The following is a 17,120-nucleotide window of genomic DNA, read 5'->3' as shown; positions in this document are numbered from 1 at the left end:
CAGGTGTGGCCGAGCAGGTGGGGGGGCAGGGCTGAGACTCCACCCATCACTAGTGGAGTCCCACTTGACCTTTGACCCCCACCTGCGAAGTGGGAGGGGCCACAGACTCCTCAGCCTCTGGGCCTCTCAGCAGGGGCCTGTGCTATTGTCATGGTAACTTGCTGGGCTGGGCTCCCTCCCCAGACTCTTAGGGACCAGGATGGGTGACAGGTGACAGGTTGGGGGTGGGCGGGGCTGGGGTGGCCCAAGAACTTTACTCTCAGAGCCCCAGCGGGCCAGGCACCTGGGTTGAGGGGGCGGGGAGTTGTGGCCTCTCTTTGATCTCGTCCGGAGTAGGAACTGTGGCCTCTGGCTAGGACCTGCTGCGCTTCAGGTTTGGAGGGAGTCTGAAATGAGGGAGTGAGGCGCCAGGGCGAACCTGTATTGTGAAATGGTTAAGAGCAAACGGCTGGAGTATCTGGGTGCAAATCCTGACTCTTCTAAGTTTGGACTGTCTGCCTTAGGCAAGTCATTCAATGTCCCTGTGCCTCGGTTTTCTTCTCTGTAAAGTGGGGATAAGAGACTTTTCTTGTAGAGTACTAAATTAGAGAATTAAATGAGATAATGGCTGTGATTAGCAGCTTGATGTTACACAGTAAATGCTCAATAAATATTAGAGATTTTCCTAATTATTATTAGTCATAGGAACCCCTGATCCTCCCAGAGGCTTTAGCAGGGAGAGATAGGGGTGGGGAAGAAACAGCCTTTCCAATGCTTGAGATTCCTAGATTCTAATAGCCTTCCAGACCCACCTTCTTGCTGCCTCAGTTTCCCCACTGCTGGTGCTGGCAGGCATCATGATTGCAAGTTTGGGAAATAGCTGTGGGCCTGGAGAAGGGTCTGAGGGCTTAGGGCCTGCCTGCCTCCCCATCGCCCAGCACTTCTCAGGGCTGAGCCCCTCCTCTCCCAGGCTATTAGCTCAGATCCTCTTCAACACACCTCCCACCGTCCCATCTCCTGCTGCTCTGTTCCTTTACCGGCTGAACAGCCCTTAAGACACGCTCCTTCAGTGGCTTAAATGGCTGCCTCCTCTCTTTCCTGGCCTGAGGGGTCCGGGACCTTCCTTGGGGAGAAGAGTAGCATGAGGAGCTGTGACACGGATGGCAGCTGTCAGGCCTGCCTTGGGGCCCACGGCATTTTCCCTGAGTGTGGCGGGGCAATGCCAAGGTCTCTGATATGTGTAGAAGCCCAGATGGGCAGGCCCAGCACCTGCTGCACACAGATGGGCAGGAAGTCCATCCTGAAGCCCAGAGGAGGGGTGGGGTCATATCGGCATCCAGAGGACAACCCCGGAACCCTTTCCTCTGCTACCCATGCATGGGTAGCCCACATGAGTACATGTGGGCAAGGCTGGGAAACGTTCTGTTTCAACCCTGTGTGCCCTGGGGCAGGCCAGGGGAGAATGCTGAGTGACTCTGGGTGAGCAAGGCTCCCAAAGGCCCTGGGATGAGAGTGGGATGATGGAGGGGCTAAGGCTTGGGAACTTTTGGGTGAGGATCCAGGGTAGCAGGCATGCCCACCAGGAGGGAAGCTCTGCAGGCACGTGGTTTGGTCTCATCGGGAGTAAAAGTGATCAGATGTGGCAGAGTGCCTGGGATTCCAGGACTCCTGGGGATCTTCTCTGGCCTGGTACCAAGGCGGGTGGGCTGGAGCCCCTGGCTCTACTCACCACGTCTTTCTGGGAACAGAGGAATCTCTTCCCTTCCATGGGCCTGGGAGTGAGGCATCAGTGTTGGCCTGAGCCATGCCTGACTGCTGGGCCGGCCATGCCACCTTTGCCCAGCCCCTGGGGCCTGTTCCTTGGGCAGGCTGGGGCTATTTTTGGGATCGGGCTGGGGCTCTGGGGCTGGTTTCAGATGTTCCAATGTGAACAGGAGAAAATGGGAACAGATGGCTGGAGGGCTCCAATCAGTGGGTCCTGCTGGGAGCAGGTTATTTTTAGGGCCTTGTTAACCCTTTGGGGGCTGTGGAGCCACCCCAAGAGGGACAGCCTTCTTTAGCTGAGAAGAGGATAGGTCTTCTCTCTGGATCTCTACTTTCAGAACTGCGTGTCCCAGTTGCTCTTCTTACCTTCTCAGACCCTCCACTCTTTAAAGAGGCCCATGGTAACAAAGTAGGCTCCTGCTTCCTCCCAGCCTAGATCCTGAAGGGAGACTGCCAAGGGGTTGGGGTGGCTGTTGGAAGGGATGTGGCCACTGTTGGAAGGAAACTCCCCTTTGCTATTCTCCTGGGGTTCTGAGACAGCCCTGAGGGTAAGAGAGTGGATAACTGCTCTCTGGATTCAGGCTCTGGGTTTGAATGTTGATAAACCCAGTGAGGCCCAGAGGAGTCCTCGCCCGAGGGACCTGGCCTCTGTGAGGACAGAGGAGGAGCCAAGTTTTTGTACTTGATACCACTGAGATGATGCCTGTGGGCCTGATGTCTTGAAAGTCACTCAGTCATGTCCGACTCTTTGTGACCCTATCGACTACAGCCTGCCAGGCTCCTCTGTCCATGGAGTTCTCCAGGCAAGAATACCGGAGTAGGTAATCATTCCTTTCTGCAGGGGATCATTCCAACCCAAGGATCGAACCCAGGTCTCCTGCATTGCAGGCAGATCCTTTATCGACTGAGCCATCAAGAGCAAATCTCTCGACAGTGCCCATCTTTACCAAATGCCCATGGATTTGGGTGCCATGTAGGGGGTAGATCAGGGGGCATCATGGCCAGAGGTGGTTTGTTGAGGGCTATGGCACAGGCATTCTGTTGGCTAGTTTCACTATTAGCATCTCACTTGATACATTGATCCTCATTCTGCAGATGAGGAAACTGAGGCTCTAAGGGCTGAAGGGATGGATAAAGTCCTGTCATTCAGAGCTGGTGGGATGTGATTGGCAACCTTGTCAGCCTGACTGCAAACCCACCTCTCATTCCACTGCGTCACTCACTGCCTGCCATGTCGTGGCCCCAGAGGGCAGCAAGGCTGCCAGGGCTAGGCCTCCTCAGGGAGCAGGTCTGAAATGAGCCTAGGAACTGAGGCCTGGGGGCAGGGGGCCCTGCCTGTCACCACTCTCAGAATCCCCTAAGCCCTTCTGGTCTGAGGGTGCCAGGACTGACACCAGAAACCCCATGTGGCCTTCCTGTCTTCCCTGCAGGAGGATCACAGGCACACATCCTGTCTCGTCAGCCCCCACCCCCACCCCGTCCTGGTGCACATGCCCCTGCTTCCTGTAGGGTCATGGCAGTCTGGATGGCAACGTGGGCAGGGCTGGAGGGCCCTCCAGGTGCTGCCGGTGCCAGGAGTCTGGGGCCGGCTGGCGAGGTGAGGGCTGGGAGGATGTCTCTGTCGCCGGCAGCACCTGGGGGAGAGAGCCCGGCGGGCAGGCGGGCTCTGGGTGAGGGCCCGCCCCTGGTGCGCTGCCTGTGCCAGCAGTCTGCCCGCACTCCGCAACTCCCACAATGGCCCCATTGTTCCCAGCCGCCAGGCAGTTTGGAGGAGGTTCCTGGGCCACCCCTAATCCCCCCCCAAAAAAGGGTCCGATTAACCCCTTGGAGGATAGAGGCCAGGTGAGGGTCCCCAGGGAGCTACCCTGTCCATTCTGGGGATCGGGCTGGGGACACCACCTCCTACCACGTGTCCGCAGCAACAGGGCACCTGGAGAGCCCGGGGTCCCCCACAGGGGAGGGAGTAGCCCCTAGACCCTCTCCCACCCCCACGGTGGTGCAGGTGCCAGGGGGCAGGAAGTGCCGGAGGGGTGGCAGGCGGAGACCAGATATATTTGGGCCGGTGGGGCTAATTCCAGCCACCACCTCCTGCCCTACTGGCTCCAGAGCGCCTTTCCTTCCTGTGAAACCAGAGCTGGGTTGGGCCTAGCTCAGGATTTCGGTGGATTTAAAGAGGCAGCACCCTCCCTGGCAGCCCGGCTTCCTCTCCCCCTCCCCAGGTGGGGTCTGGGGCTGAGAGAAGGCTGGAGAGCCTCTGCCCCTCCCTTGCCCCGGGCTAACCCCTGGCCCTTGCCCCCGCGGGGGTACCAGGCTTTTGGCACTCCTTTCTCCAGAGCTTTGGGCGGGTGGGGTGGGCGGGGGTGGGCTGTGGTTTCCTGTGTTGGCTGTTTGTGCCTGGCCCAGAGTGCCCGCCGCCTGCCTGGGCTTCCTGCCCCGTCTTGTTTCCTTGTGCCCCTCACCTCCTCCCCCGCCTCCCCCCTGAGGGGAGGGAGCAGCCAGGGATTGGGCAGTAGCCTTTGGGGGCACCCCACTGCCAGGCTATGACTGCTTCTTGAGGCCTGGCCACAGGGGCCCTGGCTACGGGAGCCAAGTGAGGCGACCTCTAGCTTCTCTAGGCAGTGCTACTTAGCCTGGTGGTCCCCACAAGGGCAGAATCCACCCCTCACCCCTGAAGCACCCTTCAAAGACCCCATACTGGAGGGTCTGGGGCCAGGAATTTCCATGTCCCAGCAGGGCTGGGGTTGCCAGACATCACCTTGGGGCTTCAGGTGGGGTGGGGCTGGAAACTCCCAGACAAAAATGGTTGATTTGCATGGTCTCCTTTGGCAGGAGGTGGGGGGAAGTGGGGAGAACTGCTAGGAACCAGGCTTAGGGGAAGGCCCCCCCCAACCCTGGAAGTCCCCACACAGAGGGTCCCCAGCAACACCTTGGTTCTTGAGCAGATTTCCTGCTGGGCTAGGAATCCTTGACCTCCCCACCCCGCTGAGTCACCACCTCAGGAAGAGGAAGTGACCTGGGTGATAGAGGAGAGCTTCTAGGGACCCTGGAGAAAGGGGACTCAGAACCTTGTTGTCTTGGGGGCTGCCTCTCTCTAGGCCAGTGGCCAAGGATCCCACCCCTAATACTCCCGGCAAGTCTCTGTTCTTTCAGCCACACAGGGTTCCTAGCTGCCCATTTCCTCTCTAGAGGCGTCTGCCCACTGCCTGCGGAAGCATGGACCCTCCAAGCAGTGTTTTCAGTGCCTCTTTGGGGTGGTTTGGAGCTGGGCTTTGAGACTGGTGTGCTGGTAGGCAAATCAAGCAGAGGCTCCCAAGGTGGGAGCTGCTGAACAGAGGTAAGTGGCCACTGCTGTGTGCTATACCTGTGGCAGTTCTGTGTTGAGCAGGGAGCTGGCCTGTCCCACCTGGAGGTCCTGGGCATCCATCAAAGCCTTTCTGGTCTCCCTCCCCCAGCTAAGGTCAGGTCCACTTTGACCCTTAGGTCACTGCCCCCCCCGCCCCCCGCCGGCCTGCCCCCCCACGTTGCACCCGGATGGCAAGATCTCAGGCAGGCTTTGTCTCAGCAGCCTCCTGGGCTCCATTCTCATGGGTCTGCTCCTGGCCCTTCACTCGGGTGACTGGCACCTGCTCCCTGTTTGTAAGCATGTCACTGCTCCCCACCCCATCCCACCCCCTAAGAGGAGCCCAGGTCTGTGTTCGCAGAGCTGCATCCCTTTCACCCCCCTCAGGGGCTCCTGGCCTGGTGCCAAGAAGCCCCCCTCACTTTGTTCCTGCCTCCATCCCCAGGGCTTTCCAGGTCTCTTCCGGGGACTCTAAGTACATAGAGCAGGAGGGTCTCTGTGATCTGGGGCGGGCTGCTGAGGGGCAAAAGGGGGAGGTGTGAGATGGGAAAGTCCTGACTCATCTGTACTTGACTCAGCTCGTCATGCTGGGTGGGAGCGAGGGGGTGGAGTCCTAGAAGGGAGGGCAACTCAAAGATTCTTCTGGAGAGGAGCCTTGGCCCCACTGGGTACCCTGGAGAGGATGAATTTTCTAACAGCCCCTTCCCAAACTACTAAATGCCCCAATATTTGAAGCTGTAAACAGAGGAAAGTAAAGTGGGTAGCCTTTGCCCTACTGGAAGCCCATCTGTCTGATGCAGGCACAGACACGCCGTCATGACTGAAGGGGAGGACACAGCAGTGTGGGGGAAACAGCGGGGGAACAGGGTCTTGGTAGGCCCATGTAATGGTCATGCGACCCAGGGGCCTCTGACTTCCTTCTCCCAGATCTCAGTTTCCTCTTTGTGAAATGGGGATAGAAATACTGCCGTGGCAGGTGGTTGGTAGTTTTGAGGATCAGCGAGGTGGGGAAGGGGGAAGCCTGGGACACCTGTCTGTCATGGGCCTGCCCCTAAGCCCAGGTGCCCTCCGGCTCTCTCCACCTAACCTCTCCCCCGAGGTGACTGGCCTGGGGACTGGCCGCCCGCTGCTGTTCAGCCAGGCCTGGAACCGGAGCAATCTTCCGCTGAGAAGGCCAATGTGCCCTGGGGTTAAGTTAGGGTGAGACTCCCACCTGGTGTCCCACAGGGCCTCCTAGGTCCCAGCCCGGCCTGCAGCAGCCCGCCAGGGAATGTGCCCCGGTGTCTGGCTGGGCCTGTCACCGGGACGGAGCTCCCGGCCCAAGGCTCCTCCCCTCCCCCACCCCTTCCTGGGATCTGCGGGAGGGGCGGGGGGACAGGACCGGGGGCAGTCGGGTGAGGCTTCCGTGTTTGTGTAAGTCTGTTGGCTGGTGTATCTCTGGCCCCGTGTGTGTTCCTTTGTCACTACCGGGCTCAGCTCTCTGTGGCTCCCTTGTTGTCGGGCCTCAGTCTTTTCATCTGTCCAATGAGTCGACGCGCCCCCTCTCTGCCTTTTGGCCGCCTCTGGAAACGTGCGCCCCCGGCTATTTCTGCGCTCCTGCTTCGGCCAGCGCCTCCCTAGCCATCCCGCACACCTCCGCGGGCCGGCGTTTGAGCGCGCCTCTAGTTTCCTGGGCTCCGTGCGTGTCTTTGTTTCCCCGTCCACGTGTGAGCTGCGAGTGTGTGTGTGTGCGTGTGAGTCTAGAGTTCGGGTGCTGGTGGGTTCCCGGGGCTCCTGTCTGGCGGCGCCCGGCGCGGAGCTGAACCTGGGCCCCGCCGCTGCGCGCGCCCGGCCCCTCGCCGCCCTTGGCCGTGGGTCTGTCGGGGCGGCGCGTGCGGGGCCGGGAGAGGCACGCTGCAGCCCTGCCCGTGGCCCGCTCCCCGGCTCGCTGGCTCTGTCGCTCGCTCGCTCGCTCGCTCTGCCTCTGCGCTCGGGCTCTGCCGGAGGGGGCGGGGTGGGGTGCCGGGGCGGGGGGAGGGGAGGCTCCTGCATTCTTGCGGTCGGGGAGGAATCTGAGCCAGCGTTACTGGTCTCCAGAAGAGCCCAGCTGCAGCCCCGAGGCCCCGCCAGGCCTCTCGCTGCCCGCCCGGGCCTGCTGGGATGGGCAAGGGCTAGGCCTCGAGCTGGGGGCAGGGCATCGCCCCCACCCCCGGCCCCCTTCCCGCCCCGGCGCCCGGGGGCAGGGCGCAGCGCTGGGGCGGGGCGCCAGGGGTTCCCCCGCCCCCTCCCCCGGGTGAGGGTCGTGCCTGGGGGCGGGAGTCGTCCCCCCCCCCCCTCCCCGGGGGCCTGACAGACCTCTCAGCCGCCCCACGCGGGCACCTTGGCAACCTATCTTTTTAGTGAATTCTGCCCCTGCGGGCCCGGGGGACTTGCTAGAGACTGCAAGCTCCCTGAGGGTAAAGTGCGGGAGGGATGGATTCAGACCCCGACCTGGAATCCTTCCTGGCCGTTCCCACCCTACCCTGTCCGGTACCCTAGTCCCAGGGCTGTTGGGTCCTCCCGTCTCCCCTCCCCTCCTCGCACTCCCTCCCCAAGTCACAAGTTTTCTCTTTGGGGCTTGTTGCTGCAGTCCCTGCTCCAGTACCGAGTACCTGGCTGGGCCCTGGGCACGCACAGGGGCCGTAGCCCCACTGTGTGTGGGAGCCATGAGGATCCTGGCTAACAAGACAAGGTGTGTGGGTGTCGTGGAGGGCGGGATGTGTGTGTGGAGTGAGGGGAAGGGATGGGCCCAGTGTTGATGGGGCTGAACCGTGCAGGCTTGGAGAGCAAGACCCCCTGGGTACCTGGCTTCCCGGCCACCGGTGGGCTAAAGGGGGGTCAGAATCGGAATGCCTGCCCCCAGGCAGGAGCCTACAGCTTTAGCTCCTGAGCCCAGGGGACAGAAGGGAATGGCAAGCAGCTAAGCTTGCAGTTCTAGTCCCTTCCAGTCCTTTCCTCTTAAAAACGGTTTGAGCAGACCCCCGCCGGCCCCGCTGTCGGGTCCGCTGGCGCCCTCTGGCCTCGGTCTAGCTGGGGGTGGGAGCTGGAGGGGCGGTGCCTGCCTCCCTCCCCTTCCCCGGGAGAAGCCGGCAGACAGGGCCAGGCGGCAGCAGCAGGACAGCAGAGCTGAAATAAATCTGAGCTGGTGTGGAATGAGGGGGGATAAATATCCTCTCCCGTGATGTGATCTTTCCAGCGGCTATTAATAGGTCTCCGGGGAGGGGGAGGCGGTGGGGGGAGCGGGCTGGAGCTTAAAGGGCCCGCAGCCTAGGCTGCAGGAATCCTTGGTTTCAGTCTGCTCCATGCACCAGTCCCCTCCCCCTTTCCTCTTGCTCCTGCCTGCCGGCCAGACCTGCTGGTGCACCCTCTAAAGGCATTCCCCTCCTGCCCTGGGGAGCTGTCTGGACCAGTGGGCACCACAGTCTGGTGTGCTTTCTCCCACTTCCCCAAGGGGAAATGGGGCTGGGCCAGGAGCAGTAACCCCCAGGTCCTGGGTTCCTTCCCTGCTGGTGTTGGGACACATGGAAGTTTAGGTTGGGGGGCCTTGGAAGGAGTGTGAAGACAGCAAACCCTTGAAGAGAGAATGCTTAAGAGTTGGCCAGTTGCTAGTGGAGGGGGTTGCCATGGAGGCTTGCAATCTGATGGATGCTGGGGCTTAGGGGCTGGGTTGGATTCTGCCAACATAAGGCCCGGGTTTTCATTTGGGGACTGGAGGGGTGGAGGGGTTGCCCCATCTTCATTCCCCAAGTGGAGAAGGGCATTAGCCCTTGTCCGAGGAGCCATGGAGGGAGATAGGGGATAGCTGGTGGTCTTAAGATGCCACTCAGCTCCCACCTCCCCAACCATTAGGTGAGGCAGGATGGGGTGATGAAAATCCAGGCTTGCTACACCCCTGGCACTGCAATTAACTTTTCATGTCTCTTCCACCTCCCAGGTTACCCCACCCCAGGAGGAGAGAAGCTCCAGGGAGCCCGCCGCTGTCCCCCCGCGGCCACTGCCCCCCTGCCCCAGCCAAGCCAATGCACCCAGAAAATAAGTTGACCAATCATGGCAAGACAGGGAATGGCGGGGCCCAATCTCAGCACCAGAATGTGAACCAAGGACCCACCTGCAACCTGGGCTCGAAGGGCGTGGGGGCGGGGAACCATGGGGCCAAGGCCAACCAGATCTCACCTAGCAACTCAAGTCTGAAGAACCCCCAGGCAGGGGTACCCCCTTTCAGCTCGCTCAAGGGCAAGGTGAAGAGGGAGCGGAGTGTGTCTGTGGACTCCGGCGAGCAGCGAGAGGCTGGGACCCCATCCCTGGATTCAGAGGCCAAAGGTACCCCATTTCCTGATGCCTAAGACCCCAGCATCGTCCACCGTCCTAGACACACAGGGGCTGGGAGAGGATCTTTCTGCACCCCTGGCCAAATCCTCACTTGCCATTCCTCTCCAGCATTTATGCAGGGGCAGCCTCTTTCTCTACCACCCCCTCCACCCCTCCCCACCCCGGTTATACCCACCCATCTGCTCATTCTCTCAGGACTGGGTGGAGATGTTTCATCCTTAGGGCCACACAGAGTGTTGGGGCCTCCCGTCGGTCACTGTCGGTCAGCCTCAGGCCTCTCCTGCTTTCCCACCAAAGCCCCCAGAGGGGAAACGGGAGGTGCTCTGGGGTGAGGCGCAGACCCATACACCTCCCAGGAACCTCCTGGTGTTCCAGCTGGTGGGAGCAGGCACTGGGGCCTGGAAGAGTAGCAGCAGCTTCCCCCTCCTCCCCCAGTCCTAATTAGAACCAGTTGTGGTTGGGGATTACGTTGGGCTTGGTGCTGGGTGGGGGAGGGGAGACAGGCAGCCAGGCTGTAGAGAGAAATCAGAAACAAATGGTGTTATGGTGGGGGCCAGGGGCTGGCAAAGTGCCCACTGTGGCCTGTGGCCTGGGCAGTGCCCCTTGGGCAGAGGCCATCTGGGGGAATGGGCTTGGGGAGGCCCCCGGGTGTGGGAGGACCAGCCCTCGCGGGTACTCGCTGTCTCACCCTGACCCCTGCCTGCCTGCCTGGGCAGAGGTGGCACCCCGGAGTAAGCGGCGCTGTGTGCTGGAGCGGAAGCAGCCGTACAGCGGGGACGAATGGTGCTCAGGCCCGGACAGCGAGGAGGACGACAAGCCCCTTGGGGCCGCCCACAGTGAGTGCCCATCGTTGCCAGGATGCTGTGGCCCATGGCGTCCCCGGGAAACAGTTGCCCTGAGGGAGCCTCCCTCTCTTCACCTAGGGCTTTCGAGGACCCAGGCTGGGCCAAAAGGAGCAAGGACTCAGGGGCCTGGGCTCCTCCCCTCCTCCTCTCCCATCTCTGACTCAGTCCCTCCCGGCACCGACAGCTCAATCCCCGCCTTCCAGGTGCTCAGTAGCCCCCTGTCCTTAGGGACCTGGGTGGGGTGGATGGAACCTTAGGTGGCCTCTCCAGCCACACTGGCTGCACCGCCTCCCGTGATTTCCTGGCCTCTGCTGCCACCTACTGGTCAGTAGAGGGAGGGCAGTGAGGGTTCAGCATCCCTGGGAGCTGGACAGCTGGCTGGACCCTGCAAAGCTGTGCTGAAGAAGCCTGGGTGTGAGCTGACATTGACTGTCTCTGGCGCCCTTCCCTAACCTCTAATTGACCACCTCATCACCAAGACGAGGAGTGGGTGTGGGTGGGCGCCCACCTCTCTTATTCTTGCACTGATCAGTGTATATTTGGGCCTTGCACAAGTGATGGGGGAGAACCAGACATACTCCTGCCCTTGGGAAGCCTGTGCATGTTGATCTGATGCTTTTCCTCCACGCTTGCATCTGTGTGTGGGGAGCAACAACTCAGTGCTTAAGAACTAGTCAGAGAATGTTACACTGGGAACTTTTCCAAGGCTGGGACTGTAGAAAGGAAGAAGAGAAATTATGCCGGACACTTTGTTGCTTTGTTTTATTTAATTGTGATAGCAGTGCTGTGAGGTAGGTGTTATTAGGAAGCAAAAGAGGAGACAGACTCAGCAGATGTTTTTAGAAGGAGTAGATCATGTCTGTGGAGATGGCGTTTGGGATCAGACACAGCCTGTCAGCTGGCCGGTACTTTAAACATCACCTGGTCCCAGTACCCCCACCCCCCAGGGGACTGACTAGTGGTTCAGAAACCCTGGCCAAACCCTTCTGTGGTAGATGGGGGTAGACACTGCTTCCCAGGACAGACCCTCCTCAGTTCACTTTTACAACAATTAGGCTGTACCATCGTAGAAACATGAAGACACAAGGAAATCAAAGAAGTTGCTAATATCCCATACCCAGTACCACGGCAATCAGTTACTGTTTTAGTTATACTGATATTAGATTCTTGAAGAGTTCTTTTTAACGGTAGGGCAGAAGTTAAGAAGAAGTTAAGAAGTTAATGTAGAAGTTAAGAGCACAGACTGTGTAATCAGACCCCCCTTGGATTATATCCTGGATCTTCTACTTATCATTTGTATAAGGATGGAAAAGGGCCTCCGTTTCCTCATCTATAAAAATTATATTTCCCTCTTAGGGTTGTTATGAGGAGTCAATGAGTTGATACATGCAACACACTTAGAACAGTGTTAGCTTTTTTTGTTGTTATCATTGTATTAGAAGTTTTCATATTGAAATAAAGCCCGGGGACTTCCCTGCTGGTCCAGTGATTGCCAGTGGTTAGGACTCTGTACTTCCAAAGCAGGATGCACAGGTTTGATCCCTGGTCGGGGAACTAAGATCCCATGTGCTATGTGGCGCAGCCGAAAGAACAAAGAAAGAAAGAATAAAACAAGGCCTGCCTCTCTCCCTATAGCTTTTCCCCAGGAGTCCTAGTTCTGTGTATTGAATATGCATCTTCCTCTTCTCCAGGAGAGCCCTCACACATTGAGGTTGGCTCTCAAGTCCCCCACCCCCCAAACTTTTGGCTCTATGTAAAATTGGAGGGACGGGGTCCAGATCAGGGCCGTTATAAGGTAGGAGAGTCAGAGCAGATTTCTGCAAGGATAGGAGCCTGCCGCTGAGCTGTGGGAAAGTGGCTACTTCCCCAGTTCAAGGGAGTCCACTTGGAATAGTAAGTCCTGGCGCTGTCTATGGGCCACACGTGTACTGGTGGCAAAGGGCCCACCCACTCACTAGACCCAGTAATGACCAAGTGAAGTGAAAGTCGCTCGGTTGTGTCCAACTCTTTGCGACCCCATGGACTATACAGTCCATGGAATTCTCCAGGCCAGAATTCTGGAGTGGGGGGGTAACCTTTCCCTTCTCCACGGGATCTTCCCAACCCAGGGATTGAACCCAGGTATCCTGCATTGCAGACGGATTCTTTACCAGCTGAGCCACAAGGGAAGCAGTAATGACCAAGTGTAGATCTTTTCTAGGCTAGGACTTACTGTCAAGTTGGTGACCGTGGATGAAAACCTCCCTCAGTGCTGTGGGTGGCCAGTCTATCCCGGGGAATGAACCCAGTGTGTTAGGTGTTTGTAACTCTCTGTTCCTCAGTTTTTTTAGTTTGTGACACAGTTGTGAATTTGCTGTAAAAGTACATTTCTTTGGCCAGCCCCTCCCCACTCCTGCCGGACTAGAGTTTAGTGTTTCATTTTACAGATGAAGGAATGACTCCTTGAGGGAGGAAGTATCTTGTTGATAAGGTTGCCAATCAGTTAGTGGTAGGGCTAGAATGAACACCATTCAGCTTTTGGACCATCAGTTGTACAAGCTCTTTGCCTGCTTCCCTCACCTGGCCGGCGTGCACACATAAACACACACCCGCTGCACAGACCACGGGAGGGGTCGGAGCCGGGCCAAGTGCAGGGCTCTGCGCCGCCTGTCTGTCACCTTGGGGGGTACTCTCGCCCTTCCGAGGCTGTTTCCTCCTCTCTCGAGTGGAGTGCACCGACTCCTTCCTCCCAGGGTGTGATGGTAAGGTGGAGTCACTTCCAGAGGCATAGTCAGGGCGCGCCAGGCACGTGGGGGCCTATTGGTTTCCATCTCTTCTCTACGTGGTCCGCACAGTTGCCATCCTTGTCGAAGACCTGACTCGGGCAAGTCTCTGGAAGCGAGACTAGAGAAAATGCCAGATGGTGGCACCAGATGACCCCGTGGGCATGAGCCTCTCTGTCCCTGGGCACCTCTGGGATGCGACAGCGGGGCGGGGACTCCCCTTGGCTTTTCTCTCTAAACCTGGGCCTCTTTCCTGTTCCTCTCTTGTGCAGATTGTAATGTAGCAGACCCAGCCATGGCGGCCCCACAGCTGGGTCCCGGCCAAGCCCCCCAACTGCCCCTCAGTGAGAGCAGCGCGCCAGGCCCTCCGCATGGGCCCCCGCCCGGCCTTCGGCCTGACGCCCCTGGGGGCGGAGGCGGCAGTGTCCCCGGAAAGCCCCCCTCCCAGTTTGTGTATGTCTTCACCACCCACCTGGCCAACACGTAAGTGACCCCAGCCACCGTTTGCCCAGCACCCCTCAGCCCGGGGTCCTGGCTGCCTGCGGGGGTTCAGGGCTGGCTAGGGGTGGGGTGGGTGAGGTGGAGGGCTCCGTCCCGCCCAGCGCTCTGAGCTGGCTGTGCCCGACCCTCCCGTGCAGGGCTGCGGAGGCTGTGCTGCAGGGCCGAGCCGACTCCATCCTCGCCTACCACCAGCAGAACGTGCCGCGGGCCAAGCTGGACCAGGTGAGTGTGTCGCCCGGTCTGGGCACGGGGCTCCGTGAGCAGTGGACTGGCCGCGGCCTCCCCTGACCCATCTTATGGGTCTGCCTTTGTCCTCTCGCAGGCCCCCAAAGTGCCGCCCACCCCGGAACCGCTACCCCTGAGCACGCCGTCAGCGGGCACCCCTCAGTCCCAGCCTCCACCTCTGCCACCACCGCCACCCCCAGCTCCGGGCAGCGCCCCCCCTGCTCTGCCTTCTGAGGGGCCTCCTGAGGATGCCAGTCAGGACCTGACACCCAACTCAGTGGGAGCTGCCAGCACGGGCGGTGGAACCGGGGGGACCCACCCCAACACCCCTACAGCTTCCACCGCCAACAACCCGCTGCCTCCTGGAGGAGACCCCAGCAGTGCCCCCGGCCCCGCCCTGCTCGGGGAGGCCCCCACCGGTAATGGGCAGCGGAGCCTGGTGGGCTCGGAGGGCCTGTCCAAGGAGCAGCTGGAGCACCGGGAGCGCTCCCTGCAGACGCTTCGAGACATTGAGCGGCTGCTGCTCCGCAGCGGGGAGACTGAGCCCTTCCTCAAGGGGCCCCCCGGAGGAGCAGGTGAGGGGGGACCACCAGCACCAGCCCCTCCCGTGCCCCAGCAGCCACCCACGGCCCCGCCCAGTGGGCTGAAGAAATACGAGGAGCCCTTGCAGTCCATGATTTCTCAGACTCAGAGCCTCGGGGGCCCTCCGCTGGAGCATGAAGTGCCGGGGCACCCCCCAGGCGGGGACGTGGGGCAGATGAACGTGATGATGCAGAGGCTGGGCCAGGACAGCCTGACCCCCGAGCAGGTGGCCTGGCGCAAGCTGCAGGAAGAGTACTACGAGGAGAAACGGAGGAAGGAGGAGCAGATCGGGCTGCACGGGGGCCGCGCGCTGCAGGACATGATGGGCATGGGGGGCATGATGGTGAGGGGGCCGCCGCCCCCCTACCACAGCAAGCCGGGGGATCAGTGGCCCCCTGGAATGGGCGCCCAGCTGCGGGGGCCCATGGACGTCCAAGATCCCATGCAGGTCCGGGCTGGACCCCCCTTCCCCGGCCCCCGTTTCCCCGGCAACCAGATGCAGCGGGTGCCAGGATTTGGGGGCATGCAGGGTATGCCCATGGAGGTGCCCATGAATGCCATGCAGAGGCCTGTGAGGCCAGGCATGGGCTGGACCGAAGACTTGCCCCCTATGGGGGGGCCTGGCAATTTTGCCCAGAATGCGGTGCCCTACCCAGGTGGGCAGGGTGAAGCAGAGCGATTTATGACCCCTCGGGTTCGTGAGGAGCTGCTGCGGCACCAGCTGCTGGAGAAGCGGTCGATGGGCATGCAGCGGCCCCTGGGCATGGCCGGCAGTGGCATGGGGCAGGGCATGGAGGTGGAGCGGATGATGCAGGCGCACCGGCAGATGGATCCGGCCATGTTCCCCGGGCAAATGGCCGGCGGCGAGGGCCTGGCGGGCACTCCCATGGGCATGGAGTTTGCCGGAGGTCGGGGCCTCCTGAGCCCCCCCATGGGGCAGTCTGGGCTAAGAGAGGTGGATCCGCCCATGGGGCCCGGCAACCTCAACATGAACATGAACGTGAACATGAACATGAACATGAACCTGAATGTGCAGATGACCCCACAGCAGCAGATGCTGATGTCGCAGAAGATGCGGGGCCCTGGGGACATGATGGGGCCTCAGGCCCTCAGTCCTGAGGAGATGGCCCGGGTGCGGGCCCAGAACAGCAGTGGAATGATGGGAGGCCCGCAGAAGATGCTTATGTCCTCGCAGTTTCCCAGCCAGGGCCAGCAAGGATTCTCCGGGGGACAGGGACCCTACCAAGCCATGCCCCAGGACATGGGCAACACTCAAGACATGTTCAGCCCAGACCAGAGCTCAATGCCCATGGGAAACGTGGGTACCACCCGGCTCAGCCACATGCCCCTGCCTCCTGCGTCCAATCCTCCGGGCTCTGTGCATTCAGCCCCGAACCGGGGGCTGGGCAGACGGCCTTCAGACCTCACCATCAGTATTAATCAGATGGGCTCGCCGGGCATGGGGCACCTGAAGTCGCCCACCCTCAGCCAGGTACACTCACCCATGGTCACCTCGCCCTCCGCCAACCTCAAGTCACCCCAGACTCCCTCACAGATGGTGCCCTTGCCTTCGGCCAACCCGCCAGGACCTCTCAAGTCGCCCCAGGTCCTCAGCTCCTCACTCAGCGTCCGTTCGCCCACTGGCTCACCCAGCAGGCTCAAGTCTCCCTCCATGGCGGTGCCTTCTCCAGGCTGGGTCGCCTCACCCAAGACAGCCATGCCCAGCCCTGGAGTCCCCCAGAACAAGCAGCCGCCTCTGAACATGAGCTCTTCCACCACCCTGGGCAACATGGAACAGGGTGAGTCAATGGGGCTGGACAGGTGGGCCCTGGACTCGCCTCCCAGGTGGGTGTGTTCTTGCCCAGCGTGTGTGTGTGTGTGTGTGTGTGTGTGTGAGTGAGTGCGTGAGTTAAGGGGTCTGTGCTGGGGCCCAGATAGCAGGGATTTCAAGGGGGGAGTGTCATATTTAGGATCTCCTTTCTGTTCAGGGCCCTGAGGCTACAGGAACTGCCTAGAGATGGGTGGGCTGTAGTGATCATGGGGGAACCCAAATGGATGGGACACCTGTGCCTGGGAGTCAGGTGGAGGTCTGGGAGCTGACCTCTTCCTAAAGCCGCAGTGTGAGCAGCCAAATTCATCCTGGCCTCCCCAGTCACCACCCCCCTGCTCTCTCTGTCTCCCCGCTTCTGTAGGTGCCCTCCCACCCAGCGGCCCCCGGAGCAGCTCCTCAGCGCCTCCCGCCAACCCCCCCAGCGGCCTTGTGAACCCCAGCCTGCCGTTCACTTCCTCCCCAGACCCCACGCCATCCCAGAACCCCCTGTCTCTGATGATGTCCCAGATGTCCAAGTACGCCATGCCCAGCTCCACCCCGCTCTACCACAATGCCATCAAGACCATCGCCACCTCAGACGACGAGCTGCTGCCCGACCGGCCCCTGCTGCCCCCGCCGGCACCACCGCAGGGCTCTGGGCCAGGTGCGAGGACAGGGAGGGGGTCCCAGGGAGAAGAGCCCACGCGGGCTCTGGGAGGGCGAAGAGTGGCCATGGCCAGCGATCGCCCCTGTGGTCACGCTGGCTTTTTTGTGCTTCCAGAGGGCCCTGGGCATCAGGGGGTGTGATGTCCTGGGACACAGTTCCCACTGGTCATTCAGTGAAACCAAGCCCGGCGCACTGGAGTGGTCTTTCCAACATCTACTGATGTGTCCCTGGGTAACTGGGCCAGAGCTTGGGTCTCTTGGCTTCTCACCTAAGTGCCTTGAGTCCCTGCCCTCGCAGC

The 17,120-nt window shown here is 60.5% G+C and overlaps 1 protein-coding gene across 6 annotated transcripts in view; it reads left to right on the top strand.

Annotated features, from left to right (window-relative positions):
- BCL9L (BCL9 like) overlaps positions 1-17,120 on the top strand; it is a 28,475-nt gene that overhangs the window by 7,815 nt on the left and 3,540 nt on the right. For 2 of the 6 annotated variants that reach the window (XM_043900718.1, XM_043900714.1), the window contains 7 exons: positions 7,692-7,793; positions 9,036-9,421; positions 10,147-10,266; positions 13,310-13,520; positions 13,676-13,760; positions 13,861-16,144; positions 16,538-16,819. In XM_043900718.1, coding sequence (XP_043756653.1) covers positions 7,768-7,793; positions 9,036-9,421; positions 10,147-10,266; positions 13,310-13,520; positions 13,676-13,760; positions 13,861-16,144; positions 16,538-16,819 — 3,394 coding nt within the window. In that variant the 5' untranslated portion in view covers positions 7,692-7,767. Of the gene's footprint in view, positions 1-4,925; positions 5,078-7,691; positions 7,794-9,035; positions 9,422-10,146; positions 10,267-13,309; positions 13,521-13,675; positions 13,761-13,860; positions 16,145-16,537; positions 16,820-17,120 lie in introns of those variants that run through there. The other 4 variants (XM_043900720.1, XM_043900719.1, XM_043900716.1 and 1 more) reach the window with 3 other exon arrangements.

The sequence above is a fragment of the Cervus elaphus genome, chromosome 1 (assembly GCF_910594005.1).
Source record: "Cervus elaphus chromosome 1, mCerEla1.1, whole genome shotgun sequence".
Lineage (NCBI taxonomy): Eukaryota > Metazoa > Chordata > Mammalia > Artiodactyla > Cervidae > Cervus > Cervus elaphus.
This window is presented reverse-complemented; position numbering and strand designations above follow the sequence as displayed.